Raw genomic sequence first — 16,196 nt, 5'->3', positions numbered from 1 at the left:
AAAAAAAAAAAGCCACACCATCCTCTAAAACTGGAAAGAAATAAGACGTAAGCATAAAATCAAAATTAGAATATTGTAGCTTCCTTTTTGCATTCTTTTACTACAAATCACTAGGGATTTGCGTCCTAGGACTAATGCATTGAATCCTTCCTAAATAGAGACATATTTAGACTATATATAAGCCCTTCTAATGACCTAATAGGGGTAGCAAAATCAGTAGAAAAATAAGAAAAGAGAGGCAAGAAAGGAGAAGAACGAAAGAGAGAAAGCATAAAATAAGAGAAATAGAGAAAGAGAGAGTAGAAAAGAACAACAAAAGAAAGAAAAGAAAAACACAAGAGAGACAGGTAGTAAAAAAAATAATGCAGATAATAAGGGAACATAGGGGTTTCTTTCTTTGATCATTTCAAAAAAGAAAAGGGAGAAAAAAAGACAGAGAGAGGGTGACGAAGAATCAAATCTTTATCATCTGATCCTCACGGTCGGGAATTAAAGGCACCACGTCAGCAAATGGTAGGTGTTGCTACCTACAAGAACCGCTTTACTACGGACCTGCAAATCTGGACCAAGGCGGTGGAAAAGAAGTCTCCTTCTCTTCGCTTTCTAAATTAACAAATTATTATTGTTGTTATTAAATCATTAACAAAAACACTAAAGAAGCGATACTTTTATTGTACATGACCTCGTAGAATAATTAATTTATTAAGGATTAAGTTTTATAAATTATTTTGATTTATTTTTTATAGAGTTATTTTAATTTTATTATTTATGTTAATAAATTTAGCGGATTAACTTGGTTGATTAGAATTTTTTTAATATTTTATTGGTTAAGAATTAAATTTCATGATTTATTTTGTTTTGCTTTTTATAAGATTATCTTGATTTCATGATAAATCATGGATTTGATAGGTTAACCCATATCATTTTTAGTTATTTTTAATTATTTTTTTTTAATTTCATCATTTAACTTTTAATTTATTATAGATTAAATATGATTTATTGCATTCGCTTTTCCATGTAGTTATCCCAATCTCCTCTCCTGTTTTAACTTCATCCTTCAATATTATATTTATTATGAGCTAGGCTTTATTATTTGTTCTAAGTTGTTTTCTATGAGGCTATTTCGGTCTTATAATTTAGATTATAAGTTTTGCGGATTAACCTACGTAGATTTGGATCGTTTTATTAGTTTTTTTTAATGAATTTTTTTCAATTTCATCTATTAACAAATAGTAGATTGAAAATTGAGTTATGTAATTTGTTTCATTTGCTTTTTATGATGGTATTTCATTTTCACGTAAGTCATGGTTTTAGCAAGTTAACTCAAATTGACTCGAGTTATTTATTTATTTATTTATTTAATTGATTTTTTTAAAAAAATTTATAAATTAGACTTTATAATTTTTTTAAAATTTACATTGTATAAGATTATCTTGATTTCATAACTTGGGCTGTTGATTTGGTGAGTATACTAAATTTATTTTTTATTTATTTATTTTTAATTTCTTCCTTTAATTAATTGAAAATCAAGCTTTATATATACACACACACACACACGTGTGTGTGTGTGTTAATTTGCATTATATGAGATTATTATGATTTTAAGATCTAAATTATGAATTTGACAGATTAATTCTAATTAATTTAATATATTATTATTTTAATATTAAAATAAAAAATTATCTTAAAATTTTTTAATTAAATTATTTTTTTATTATTTATTCAAATTATTTTTAAACTATCTGGTCAATTAGATGGTGTTAAATTAATCCTATTATAATTTCAATTTTTTCTATTAAAAAATCTCTAACAACGATTTGGTAACGGAGCGCGGGGCCACCATCTATCGATTTTAGTGATTAATAACAATAAAAACTGAAATTGCAAAACACGTTTTCCGAGCAGCCCATCATTTGGTACCCCCTCTGTTAGTTTTGCTCTTCAGCGCCATAGCCTTAGCAACAGATCGACGTTTCTGAAAATGGGATCTAGAAATTCCATGCTCAGATTGTTTACACAACCATATTCCAGAATATATAGTTCAAACAAGTCCATGCAATCAGCAGTGAGCTATGATTATTTATTAGAGGAATAAAATTAATATAATAAAATATAATATTTATTTTAATTTATTATATGTAAGTTATAAAACAAAATCCATATAATTTAGTTTTCTTTAAATAACTTACTGCAAATATATAATAATCTTATTATAAGATAAAAGATTTAGAGCAATATCAAATTAAATTAAAACAATCAAGTTAATTTTATCTTTATAATATATCAATCACTTTAATGCTATTGGTCTTTATATTTATTAAATATAAACATATAAAGTATATAAAAAATATTAGCTAAAACGAAACTTTATTTATGTTTGATAAATTTTAAAATAAGACAAGAAATAATAAAAAATAATTCTTATATATTTATTTTAATTATGCTCGTCGTTCTTTCATATAATAGAAATTATTGATTATTATATTAATTATAAATATTTTATCAATTTTTTTTTCTATATAGACAATCAAATAATTTATAAGAAAATTATCCTTCATCTGATTGTAAAGTTTTGTTTTAATAATCTTCATTGCTAAAAAGCTCATTCAATACTCTTGTTTTAATAATCTTCATCGCTAAAAAGCTCATTCAATAGTTGTTGTCAAAACACGAAAAATCAAAATAAGTCGAATCAACCTACCATCTAGAGGATAAATTGTTGATTTTTTTGTTTCAACCAATACTTGGTTACGATATCATTTTTTTGTTGATATTAAAATTGTTGATTGCTAATTTTAACCTACCAACATAAATTAGCAATCAATGCCATGTTCTTTAACTTTAGATGATGGGGTATATGATTAACACGAAAAATCAAAATAAGTCGAATCAACGTACCAACTAGAGGATAAATTGTTGATTTTTTTTTGTTTCAATCAATACTTGACATAAATTAGCAATCAATGACATGTTCTTTAACTTTGGATGATGGGGTACATGATTGGATGACATGTTCTAAAATCAAAACATATATCATGAGGAAAACTTGATAATTTTGGTGGCTCTGCTCAAAACAAAACATTAAAAAATTGGAAAAATTGATAATTTTGGTGGCTTTGCTTAAAATAAAATATTAAAAAATCTAAGCATAATCAAAACAAACCAATAAAATATATCTAATTAATTAAAAAAATCACCATAACAAGAATTCAAAAAACAATTAATAGAATTAATAGATCTGAGAAAAAAATAAGCAAAAATAATAGATTTATAAAAGAACTCATCAAATTATTAACAAACATCTCAAAATAAAATAAAAATAGATTTTAAATTTAAGTTATCTTGTTTTATTTAATGAAAGATAAATTAATTGATGATTCTGCTTCAATTTTTTTGTAAAAAAAATTTACTAGTGATTTATGTTTTTGTTTGTGTTTTTATTGCTTTTATTTAATGAAAAATAAATTAATTGGTGATTCTGCTTCAATTTTTTTGTAAAAAGAATTTATTAGTGATCTATGTTTTTATTTGTGTTTTTATCGGCTACAAAATTTATATTAGTGCTACACAAAATAATAATATTATATTTTTCTCTTTTCATGTTGGTCAAGAGTAAATAAAAAATCAAAAATAAAGTTGCATTTAATTATATTTAATAAAGCCACTTTTTTAAAATAAAAAAAATAAGACACCTCCAACTCGCATTTACTTATCTAATGAAAAAATTTAAAATGTATTGGGGCCGGGCCTTGCTTGCCCCCCTGCATGCAATGATATTAGGAAAATTGCCTGGAGAAACCGTATTTTATTGGAATTTTAAGCCCTTTTTTCTCATGTAATGAATTGAGATTACAAGACACTACTCAACTAATATTGATAGTCCTCTTTTCTCCGACAAGTCTTGAGTTTGAACCTTAAAAAAAACAACTGCCTCATTCTAAAATTGGTTACGCATGCACAGAACATATGCAAGCAAGAATGTCCAATCGTCAACGTTTGTGAATGTTTGTCCATAAACATGCACAGGAGACATGTACTCGACCAGGTTCATATGGACCAAACTGTATGCTTGCTTAATTCAATGAACCTTAATATCAACATTGTTGCAAATTTTCTATGCGATATTAGGGCATTAGTTTTTACTCGATTGTTTAAATTGTTACAAATTCTCTATGCGATGTTAGGGCTTGAAAGAAGGCACTGCACCCGAAATAAACAAACAAACATATAAAGTAAGGAGGTATACAAAAATATATTACCATGGCGGCATGCACTTCTGATGGAAGACAATCGAACTGGATGTATGATGAATATTTTGAGGGATTCATCCTGATGGATAATAAAAGTCAAACTGAACAGCTAAAAAATTATGCAAGCTCCATTCTGACCTGATCACAGATAGTTTTCACCCAAATATTCCTGGCAGAAGAGATGTTGATGATCTCGAATAGCGTTCAAGGAGCGACAAGACTTTTGCGACCCTCCTCCCCATACGGCTATCGTCATGACCATTCCTGCCAGTCATGCCAACAAGAATTAACCTGGCTGAAGGTCCATAGTGTTCCACCATTTCCCTTGACAAAAAAACCTTCTCCAAAAGTCCCAAAGCCTCTTCCTTTAGAGAGTCTGTACCCCACGTGAAAATATCGAGTACTGGTTTTATGGCATCAGCCTCATGCAAGACATTTGCTCCTCTGTTAGGAGAGCCTTCCTGAACCAGCGTTGAAAGCGTCTGAATTGCTTCGTGAGCAATCACATGAACCTCTCCTTGTAAGAGTTTTACCAGGACGGGTAGAGCAGTTGCCTCAATGAGACAAAATGTAGTTCTCACACTGCAGATACCCCCATGTGCTGGGCATAAATGTGGACGTGTTGGCCTAAAACACCAGCATCCTGTTGCTTCAGACACAACAAGCTTTGGACTGCTTCTAGAAAGATCGCCAATGAGCGCTGCTGCTCTTGCTTTTGCCATTACTGAGCCAGTTGTCAGTAAGTTTACAAACAACGGGTAAGCTCCTTGTTCAACCACAATCCGCTGTGTCTCGGGATTTGCAGGATCTGTGAACCTGAAGAGTGCACTTAGAGCACTTTCTTTTGCTTCCATGGTCCCTGTTCTTATAATTTTTATGAGGGCATTAAGCCCATCCAGATCAATTAGCTTCATGGTTACGGAGACTTCAGATTTTGGTAGATTGGCTAATAAACCAGCAGCAGCCATTTGTACATCACTCTTGTCATCATTCTCAAGGAACCCCACTAATGCCTCAAGCCTTTTTGGCTTGAGAAGGTATTCCACCACTCCTTGTGGTTCATGATGAGAGAATAGAAAGAGAAGATTTATGGCAATTTCACGAATTTCTGAGTCGGTATCATCAAGAAGAGGAAGTACAAGAGAAACACCTTTAGCAGTGAGAACTGCAGTCTTAACCAACCCTGCATCAAACTTGCAAATTCCAAGAAGTGTACGCAAAGCAGGCCTCCGAACATTCTGGGATGAGTGGGCAATCTGTTGCAAAGCTAACAAATCGCTGACAATAGGTTCTAATTCAAGTTGGGCCCCATTTTCATCAATAAAGAATTTAATCCCATCATCATCACAAGAGAATTTCTCCAAGATCTCAGAACACTTCATGATAATCATTGAGCGCATATGAGCAGAAAACATTAGTTTGATGACAAGTGGAAGCCCACCAGCAGCAGCGATAAGCTCTTTATTGGCAGCACAATCAGAGAGTTTAACCAGGGCAGATAGAGATAACTCTTTTGATTCAAGATTGCCAGATGACAACATTTGAAGCAAACTAGGTAATATCCCTTCCTCACCGAGGAGCTTTAAGTCTGAATCAAACAATTCCATGTTAACTAAAGCTCGAACCATTGAAATCCTTGAAGAATCGGTCCCTGAAAAATTTAACTTGTCAGTAAGAATACTAGTCAACCATGCTTTCCGGCTACAATTGTACCCACAAGGACACAGGCATATCAAAGAACGGAACAATGAGCAACTCATTTAGATGCACAAACACACAACTGCAAATAAATTATGGGCATACTAGCACATCTCCTGACAAACGAATTCAGCCTTCAGATTTTCTAGTCAAAATCTAAACTATATATAGCACTAGAGTGGGATATGCCTGTGTCTTTGGCATTTTCTGAGGAGGTCTTTTACCGAGTTGGAGCATGTTTGGTAATTTTGTGATGAATTTCTTTTCCATTGTACGTTGTGCTAATTACTGGTATATTCAATCAGTTTCTTTCTTTTTTTGGTAGAGATTGTACCATGCAAGAATTTCAGAATCTCCAGATTTAGCTAAAAAGCTATTTCTTGCTTTCTTCAAGCAGCTAATGGCATTGAATGAAATTTAAGAGGGGAAGAAATGTTTTCCTGACCTTGTACAATCTGATCAATAAGTGGTTTATACCAGCCTGATTTTGCAGCCCAAGAAATGTTCTCCTCATCAATTTCAACAAGTTTGTTCAAGATTTTTTCTGCATAAACAGCTGACTCCCTGACTTGACCTTTTAAGAGAGTGACAAGGAATAGAATTGCACTGCCCTGTTGAGAGAGTTTCCTGCAGACAGACACATTCCAACAAGACCTCTCTTGCAGTAACTCATATAGCAATTCCACTGCAGCCTTCGAGATGCTTGGGTCGCGTCCTAAGCATGGAATAACATGATCCCACCCTCCATAATCGACCAATCTTTCCTGTGACATTTGATTCAGTTACTATTCTTCACTTACTATGAGCTAATTTGTTCCTTTACACATCTAATGGTGCTCACAAAGCAAAACAGAGCTCAAATCTGTCCTTCTAGGGTGTCGATGTATTTCATAGATGTATTAGCATGTGAGATTGAGACACGAGAAAGCAGTCTAACATAATAACTTATCATTCAACCAGTAAGATATGTCACAAGTTTTTGGAAATAGAGAATACACACACACTCACACACCATAAACAAATGCCTAAAAACTTCACATTATTAATGGCTGTAGGCTTATAGAAAAAAGAAATGCAGTTATAAAAGAACCATCATGAGCAAAATAATCTATATATTCAAAACAAACACAAATACTGCTTTATTCATAGCATCATCGCTATATTGCATGGATTTTACATCCCAGAATCAGAATCATCATAGAAGCTCCACGAGTGCAAGAAATATGAAAGTTAAAATAAAGTTCAATTAAGCTAGGGGGATGTATGGAAGATAAAATTGCTGGCAGATTTAAAATCACCCCTAAAGATTTAATGCATGAGCACTATTATCGATGCTGCTTACCTTATTTCTTACATGCCCTTTGACGAGATCCTTTAAGGTTACTAAGATCTTCCTCTTCTCATCTTTGTTATGACTGGTCCCAAGAATAGATATTATGATATCTGTTAGACCTCCTATGGAGATCCAATCCTTGTTTATTGAATTTTCTCTCATCAGATCCTGCATTTGGTTTAGGGCCTCTTCTACAGATGAGTCAGCACTTGCTAACAACTTTGCCTTAGAAGCTCTGATTCTGAGGCAATAATTTAGTTCTCTCCATTCCTCTATTGATTGTCTAAGCCGGATGTTAGACCTCAAAGTTGTATCTTCAAGAATCTCACCTGTTTCTGGGTCAGTTCTCTCTCCGCGGTCAAACCAAGCTTCAATGGCAGCTCTCTCACAGGTAGTACCAGTACAAAGGCTAACAGGATCAGTCATCACAGTCCGATTTATACGACAAAGGAAAGGAGTAAGTGGAGTAATATATTCTTCCCTGTCATCAAATCGCTCAACAACCTGAAGCCTCGTAAAATACTGCTTCTTGATTTCTTCATAATCTCTAGCAGCATCAGCATGAGAAAGCAATTCGATAACCTGCTCTAAGAATAGAACTTCAGCTCTTTCTTTCCTATTGGCAGCTTCTTCCTTTTCCCTTCTAAAGCTTGCTAGCTCTTTGCTTATCTCTGAAGGTTCTACACGTACACCAACAGCCCTGGCTATTTCTTCCAGCATGTCATTAGCGAAACCCTGGTCGAGTTTCTGGTCACGCAGACCCTGGTTTAACTTGTCAACAATCTGAAGCTGAGAATGCGAAGCTTCGAATTCAGCCCTTCGCATTTCATCCTGTAGCCTATTCATCTGGTCAGATATCCCTGCGAGGACTTCAGTATTCGCAAGTGATAAAGCATTCAAAGACCTGCCGATATCCCTAGTCACTTCTTGCACCTCATTTACAATATGACGACACTTTACTAGTAAGTAGAAACGGGCCCGGTTTTTATACTTCTCAACCAAATTATTTGCCTTCTTGACATCTGCTTCAAGGGTTTCAAGTGCTTGCCTGGCAGCTCTAGAGTCATCCAATTTCTGAAGCTGCAGTTCATTTAACACTGATTCGATGTCAAAGAGGTGCTTTGCCAGAACCTTGAAACTCTCCTTCTCAATTAGAACATCCTTTGCAGCCTGGGCAGTTTTAAGTACCTGGCTCGTTAACACAGCCAAAATGGTTCCTATGGGTACCAGTTCCAATGCCATTATATACTCTTAAGCCAAATCCTGTAATGAAACTACAGCCAAGACAAATTGACATCAATCACATATTATTCAATGCATAATCTGCTAAATCCGGCATCCACAGAAACATCAGAAGCCCACAAGCACTACCCTGTAAAAGAAATAAAATTGGAAACAATGATACGAGACTAAATAACATCCAAATAGCCAAATGCTGATATTTAGGGTTTCATCTCAAAAAGATGAAAATAAAAATAAAAACAGTGATTCCACCAAAATCATGAACACAATCTATCTTGACTTTAAAGTGCACACAGGTACAGAAATAACCAACAATGTTTCTTCTTTCTTTCATCTAGCGGTGGGCATATCACATAAGAACCAACAACTAACATAATTTCATTGGCCAGAAACAGAAGTGGATTAGAGGCATAGCAAGCAAGGTTAAGTGACTGCCAAGTGCATACATATATGGCAACTCACATTAGTAAGTTAAATGACACCAATCAAACCGCCTAAGAGTTCAAACCGGATCCAATAACATGCCCAGAAGCAGAAAAACCGACTCCACCTTCCAAAAACCACATTTCTGCCCTGAACTGGCAGGAACCCACTTTAGAAAAACCAAATATAATAACCCAACTGGTGAAAATTACATATATGTGGAGTAATTACTGGATGGTTCTGTGATGGCAGACATGAAAATATCAAAATAATGGATGGAGTAATAAAAACACTAAAAGGAGACGGGAAGATTACATTGTCGCTCATATAATCACCAACAAGCAAAAGATTAAAAAAGAAACTAGAGCCGCTAAAGCTGTGGCTTCCGCTTTCTTAGCAACCAAGCTTCAATATAATCACCAAGCCACATAAAACAAAAGAAACTAAAAGCCAAAAAGAAAGGTACCTCTTGCTTCTCCGGCTTGATTCTCTGAGAACTCTGAGAGGCAAAGAGCTCTCTGCATAAGTCTCCCTCATTACAGCTTTAATTTATTTACATATACATATATACCTTGACTTCAAGTCTTGGTTTCTAAGTCAATAATTTACCGGGAAAATACCCGAGAAAATTCGGCCTCTCTTTCCTTTAACGTCGAATCAGGAAGGAGCCCTCATTTTTTCATACACGCGTCGTGGAAAAAATAATAATAAGGCCAAGCCAATAAAGGAGGAGTTTATTCCATGTAGCTCAACTCATTAATTTCCAAATAAATTTAAATTTTATAAATCTTAATATTATTAAATTTTTATATAATTAATAAATTTAAATTTTATAAATCTTAATATTATAAAATTTTTATATAATTAATAATTTTAAAGTCCAAAAAATTAGTGGAGAGATAAACAATAAAAACAAACTAATAAATAAAAAATTTATTCAATTATAAAATGTGTAACTCAACTAAAAAAACAAACTAATAAATAAAAAATTTATTTAATTATAAAAGGTGTAATTCAATTAATCAGGTTATAAATTTATTTTTTAGAGATTATTAGTTCGAGTCCTACAAACTTTAAGACTACTAGAGATTTATATAATCATTAATTTTAAAAATTAAATATTAATTAAGATACGCATAAGCTGCAGGTTTTAAGTTTATTTTTTAGAGATTATTAGTTCGAGTTTCATAAACTTCAAGGTCACTTAAAATTTATATAATTATCAATTTTAGAAATAAGATATTAATCAAAATACACACAAGTTAGACATCCATATTAATAATAATAAAAAAAAAATTTATTATAGGGAAACACATGTCTTACATCCACATTAATAATAATAATAATAAAAGTTTATTATAAAAAAAATACATGTTTGGTCTTTTTACAAGGAGGTGGTCGTCATGTTCAATTTTACCATAGGTTTTTTCATCGATCAGTTACCATAGTCTATAGTCCAATGAAATTACTTGTTTGTTTAAATTAAAGTTGACTTGGATCAAGATTGAATGGTTTTATGTAGAAAAAGATCCTAATTTGCTCTTGCAAAAAAAGAGGGTTGTTCTTTATTCAAGGGTTTTAGAGCCGATAAGTAATGGGAATGGACTTGGGCTGTAAATGAACCTAGGGCAATGCTTGCCCCGGAGCAAGATGTCATAGATGAGGCCCAAAACGCCTTTGTCAATGTATAAGAATGCTTTGAGAGGGCAGGGCACAAAAGGGCTCAACTAGTCATTCATTCTTTTCATCTAAAAATGCAGGATACCGTACCGAGTTATTGGCTTACTTGCAATTACATGTCTTTTTCTCAGTGTTGATTGGTCTTAGGCTGGCCACTTGCGCCATTTTCTTACTCCCCGTCACTTGGATGGAAACATGGACAGCAGATGGATCAGACACTTGACAGATAGAGAGGCGCTGCCTTTCTTTCTCGGTCTGGGGTCCTCGCTGTTCCCGTCCACTCTACTTCAGTTTATTTTACCGGTACTTGTTTATTTTCATTTCCAAGCTGGAGTGATGAATACTTATGCCAGTCTTATTCTGCAAATTTCCCAGGAAGTTGGTGGGCTATCATGAATTAGGTGGGGGCGTGGGTGTTTCGAACCATTAATTTGATGAAAAAATTATTTTTTAAAATATTTTTTATTTTAAAATATATTTAAAAAATCAATTTAAAGATAAAAAAAAAATTAAAAACACAATTGTATTCAAACAAAGCCTTCATAATCCCGTAGAAAATGCTTCTTTTATGCCTTGGGCCGTGAATCTTGACTCAATCGTCCTTTTCAAGGCATGCTATAAAAGGGGAGACCCTTGAGCCGATAAGGCAAGATTACTCAAGAGCAGTGGAATCATCAATCGAATCCTATAAAGAAATTGGAACCAAGTCTTCTAAAGCTGGAGGTCTTTGCACGGGGGCATTAATTTCATATAAAATCATGTGTTTTTGGGCTTATTGAATATACTTACCTATTTTTTCTTGAAATCTTGTTAGAAATGTGGTTACAATTAATTTTTTTATTTTTAAAAAATTATTTTTGATATAAGCACATCAAAATAATTTAAAAATATTAATTTAAAACAAAACAATAAATTTAAAAATATTAATTTAAAAAAAAACAATAAATTATAAAAAAAATAAAATTTAAAACACAACAATATTAAATTAAACATTGTCTCTCTTTGTTCCCTTGCCGGTAGGGTGGACTTCGCACCATGACTCGTATTTGAACCATCACTATACACCAATCTTATCCCGCAGATTTCCACGCATTTTGCTAATGACTATAATTCAATCTATTCTTATACCATCCTATCTCTATATTGAAGCATTGAAATTGTTCTGATTATGATATAAACCGGTTAACCAACTCATAATTGAGCGCTGAAAGTACCAACCAACCACCAGGCTGGAAATGACATTCTAACACAGCCCTGAAGTTTACTAGTCTACTTGACAAGTCAAAGATTGATGCTGGTTGCCTGTCGCTGCTAATTCACAGAAAATCATCAAGTCTCTACAGTTCCCCAAAAATACTTATGATACCTTATCATCTTTCACTTCCCCAACCAGATAAGACTCCATAAGTTACACCGCTGACATATATACTGTGGTGTTTCAAGATTTTATATAGAAGTCTAGGATGAATTTTCTCCGTTACTAACTTGAAATCATAAACGAAAGGTCCATGCGTCATATGGGAGTGCCTTAATCTACGAGGATAACTGGATATTGGCGTAAACATTGCACGAAGATAAAGACAGCAAACTACTGCAAGGAAATTCATCCCTCATCAAGTCAGTTTTATGTGGGTGGTATATCATCCACAGCATTCATCTAATACTTCTCCAAACAGGAAAAATTATTTAATTGCTGAAACAAAATCCACAGAGCATACAGCTGCATATTACATATATGTTGTTGGTAGGAAACCAAAAAAAAAAAAACCTGCGAGGCTACAATGGTGACTTGCAGTCAGCATCAATGAGTATCCTTCCTGCGACCCAATTCTCGGGCCCTTTCCCTCATCTCTTCTGGTGATGGAGGTCTTACTATCTTTGAAGGGAACACTATGTATGAACGCTTCATGCAAAAGAAAAACAAGATAAGATGATTAAAATTTAAAAGAATTCATAAACAAGATAAGATGGTTAAAATTTAAAAGAATTCATCAAAGGCGTGTTTCAGAAAAACAGAGGCTCCAACCTTAGCAAGCACTTAAGGACAGATGACCATGTTCATGAAAGGACTAGATAACAAGAAAATTAACCGTTTCAGAAAAACCTGCAAGTTTCTAGGTGCACTGCATCGATAGAATATTACCACATCATACAGCTCAATCAAGATGGTGTAAACTTGTCACTGCCAAGAAAGGCAACTCTTGCAAACTACAATAAACTGATGACAAAGCTATGGTGAAGCCAAGGGATCAAATCTGTCCATTACACCTAATGTCATTCTTTACAGCTTAGGCATTGCTTACTTTGCTTTTGAGACCAAATCCTTACTAGTTTTGAGTTAAGTAAAGTTCTAATTTAAGGTTTATACCACAAATACAGGTGAATTGATATTCAAAGACACAATCACAATCGTTGCAATTTCCTAGAAAACAGGGCATTTGATACTTTAGTTGAGGACCTTCCACAAAGCTGCCTCTATGATCTGCTGTCCTTTTGTTCCCTCCCTCTTTATGCACTTCTGTTTCAGGATTCTGCTCAGACAGTGCTTTGGGTATAAATGTGGAGCATCCAAAGTCTTGTCGAAATTATTACCTCTTATCAACCATATCAACATAAACCTTGATTACCAGCAATTCTTCCAACTAATTTCCAACAATTTAACCACTCAAACATACCCATCTCAAGTTGCTGCCGAGGAAACCTCCAACAGAAATTTTAAATTCCAATCACTAAAGTTATTCCTTTGCCCTCAAATGTAACCCAATGCAAATACAATTCAACTACAAACCTTTTATCTTCAAGTCTAAACTCAAAAGCCTCCATCTCTACCAAGTCCTAACCCAGCACAACAACACAAGTTCAAATTACTTACGACCTGTTGAACAGCAGCTCATTCAATTTCTTGATATGCTTAATATTAGTAAATTTTTATCCTTTTCAAATCCTCTCAGGCTAACTCAATAACCTCAGAACTGTGCCCTTGTTTTTTCCCCTTAGCATTTCACATCCTCTCCATCTCTCCTGCCAGAACCCAGAGAGCTACTCCATCAGTGATTCATATTAATATGCATGATGGCGTATTTAGATCCTCAAGTCTTCTCATTCGACAACAAAGTAAAGGCATGCCATATCTTGTCTTGCGTGTGAGTATGAGTGAGGACTTGGGGATCGACAGATGTTGGTAGGTTGCTAGAACCCAGAGAGCTACTCCGCCAGTGATTCATATTAATAATGGATGATGGCGTATTTAGATCCTCAAGTCTTCTCAATCGACAACAAAGTAAAGGCATGCCATATCTTGTCTTGCGTGTGAGTATGAGTGAGGACTTGGGGATCGACAGATGTTGGTAGGTTGCTAGAACCCAGAGAGCTACTCGGCCAGTGATTCATATTAATAATGGATGATGGCGTATTTAGATCCTCAAGTCTTCTCAATCGACAACAAAGTAAAGGCATGCCATATCTTGTCTTGCGTGTGAGTATGAGTGAGGACTTGGGGATCGACAGATGTTGGTAGGTTGCTAGAACCCAGAGAGCTACTCCGCCAGTGATTCATATTAATAATGGATGATGGCGTATTTAGATCCTCAAGTCTTCTCAATCGACAACAAAGTAAAGGTATGCCATATCTTGTCTTGCGTGTGAGTATGAGTGAGGCTTTTGGGATCAACAGGTGTTGGTAGTTCGTGGTGAGAAAGTTGGAGCTTGTAATGAGAGCTGGACAAAGTTTAGCCCACTCTCTCATGCACAGTGCAAAAAAGATGCTTTCAGCGTGTCTATGGTAGCTTGGAAAGGAGAGAACATTTATCTACCCGCTTGTGGCAGAGCAGATAGCAAGAACAACGTTCCATCACAACTCGGGTGGCAGGGTGAGAAAAGGCGTCGTGTGGACAAAAATTAAAACAAACTTGTTTAGTCAGCAACTTGAAATTTAGGCTGAATTCTTATTCGAGATCAAGAAAGTACTGGTTGGATTGCATCTATCAAGAGAAGCACAAATGCCAGCAACTAATTGCAGTTACCGTGCCTACAAACTTTAGAGATAATGCGTAATCTAACAACATTAACACTCTAGAAAACACATAGTAATGTTGATTTAGCTAAATGAAAGTGAATGAGGACCACATCCAAACCCTAATCGCAGTATTAACTCAAGGGTGGATTGAAAGAGACATGGACACACAACATAATTCATGGGCAAGTCTGTGTGGTTTCAACTATACGTTCATGAGCAAACAGCGAAAGCAATGATTAAATGAAAGAATAACTGATTCCATAAAATAAAAAATAAAAAGCAAAGAGAATCTCAGTATCTTTTTAGCATTAGCTTAACATGAGTATACCAGTTTGGGCAATCAATTAGCCAAGAAAATAAACAAAAACGACATATATCTATAGAGAGGGGGAGATACATACATTTCCCATGAATTTCTGGAGATTCTTTGTATTGTTAGCGAAAGCGTACATAAGAACAACGGGAACGGTCACATAAACGCCGAATTTAGCAAACTCCAAGATCCCCTTTGATGTCCCCAACGAAGACATATTTCTTCTCTTTCCAAGTACGAAAGGCTTGCTTTCAATGATGATCAATCAGACTAACAAAAAGGGCGGTCAGATACAGATCGAGAGAAGGGAGGGATATATATGAAAGAGAAACTAGAATAGATACGTGGAAGGATTGGAGAAGAGAGAGGACTTCTTGCAAGTGGCTGGCTCATTTCATGAATCATCCATCTGTAAATGGGCTGGACTTGGCCCATTCCCAAGTTCCGATTACGTAATCTGTATTTGTTCTCTTTTATGCCTCTTACGATTACCACCAAAGGATTTCTTTCTTCTTCTTCTTCTTCTTCAAGAGGCACAAAGGATTTCTTTCTTCTTCTTCTTCTTCAAGAGGCTTCTTCTACAGTCTACACGCTTCAATTCAACGCCCCTTGGATTTCCCTCGATTATTTCTTAGAATTTTTCTTCTCTCTCTCTCTTAAATATAGAATAATTGTTCATCAGACTCTTTTATATGTTAATTGTTCAAGTAATTGGCAAGGTGTAAGAATAATATATATTTATATAAAATCTTTCCCCTTCTCACATGCAGTTCATGTAATATACTCATATGGAGTTATGATAATTTAAAGGTAGTCTAATTCACAATCCAGGTCTTTGATTAATCGTTTTTCTTTTGAATCCTCTTCTTTTCTGATTTTAGTAACTAAGCCTTTGTTCTATTATACATTGCCCATTATTTTTGAATTCCTTGGTCTTCCCTAACTTGAAATTGATACCATCAGCAGAGCTTGTTCGGTGGCCTTCAAGCTAGTTGTCCTTTCAGCTATTGCAAGAGGTAGGATGGCTTCCACAGTAATTAATTCAATAGTAGAACTGTAGCCGGTTATACCCCTAAAACTAGCGATTATGTCACGTGTGGATGACAATTTTGCTGAGAATATGTTTGTTTGATAAAAGATAATTTTTAAAAAAAAATAATTTTTTTTATATTTAATAGTATAAAAAAAATAAGCTAGAAAATACTTTTTAGTATTTGGTTATATTATGAAAAATAAGCCGAA

At 34.2% G+C, this 16,196-nt stretch overlaps 1 protein-coding gene and 3 long non-coding RNA genes across 8 annotated transcripts; 1 reads left to right on the top strand and 3 right to left on the bottom strand.

Moving 5' to 3' along the window:
- Positions 1–4,082: 4,082 nt before the first annotated feature.
- Positions 4,083–9,650, bottom strand: LOC105129998 (U-box domain-containing protein 44-like). Of its 5 annotated transcripts, none has more exons than XM_011032298.1 (5): positions 9,413–9,650; positions 7,291–8,653; positions 6,394–6,712; positions 4,389–5,901; positions 4,083–4,206 (listed from the first exon to the last, which is right to left on the bottom strand). In XM_011032298.1, exons 2-4 carry the CDS (start codon positions 8,521–8,523, stop codon positions 4,406–4,408), a joined length of 3,048 nt encoding a protein of 1,015 aa, XP_011030600.1. In that variant the 5' UTR covers positions 8,524–8,653; positions 9,413–9,650; the 3' UTR covers positions 4,083–4,206; positions 4,389–4,405. The 5 variants fall into 5 exon arrangements, with proteins under 5 accessions (XP_011030600.1, XP_011030601.1, XP_011030602.1 ...); XM_011032299.1 differs by lacking the exon at positions 4,083–4,206 and adding an exon at positions 8,986–9,101 and having other exon boundaries at positions 4,229–5,901; positions 9,413–9,649; XM_011032300.1 differs by lacking the exon at positions 4,083–4,206 and adding an exon at positions 8,986–9,096 and having other exon boundaries at positions 4,229–5,901; positions 9,413–9,649.
- A 2,565-nt stretch (positions 9,651–12,215) lies between these two features.
- LOC105129997 (uncharacterized) lies at positions 12,216–15,313 on the bottom strand. The gene is made up of 2 exons (XR_843172.1): positions 15,043–15,313; positions 12,216–12,529 (listed from the first exon to the last, which is right to left on the bottom strand). It is a non-coding gene; the product is annotated as an uncharacterized LOC105129997 (long non-coding RNA).
- On the bottom strand, positions 12,604–14,336 carry LOC105129995 (uncharacterized). Its single transcript, XR_843170.1, has 2 exons — positions 14,285–14,336; positions 12,604–14,118 (listed from the first exon to the last, which is right to left on the bottom strand). It is a non-coding gene; the product is annotated as an uncharacterized LOC105129995 (long non-coding RNA).
- Positions 14,064–14,920, top strand: LOC105129996 (uncharacterized). The gene is made up of 2 exons (XR_843171.1): positions 14,064–14,143; positions 14,310–14,920. It is a non-coding gene; the product is annotated as an uncharacterized LOC105129996 (long non-coding RNA).
- Positions 15,314–16,196: the final 883 nt, after the last annotated feature.

Source organism: Populus euphratica, unplaced genomic scaffold, assembly GCF_000495115.2.
Source record: "Populus euphratica unplaced genomic scaffold, PopEup_1.0 scaffold17.1, whole genome shotgun sequence".
In the NCBI taxonomy this organism is placed as follows: Eukaryota; Viridiplantae; Streptophyta; class Magnoliopsida; order Malpighiales; family Salicaceae; genus Populus; species Populus euphratica.
This window is presented reverse-complemented; position numbering and strand designations above follow the sequence as displayed.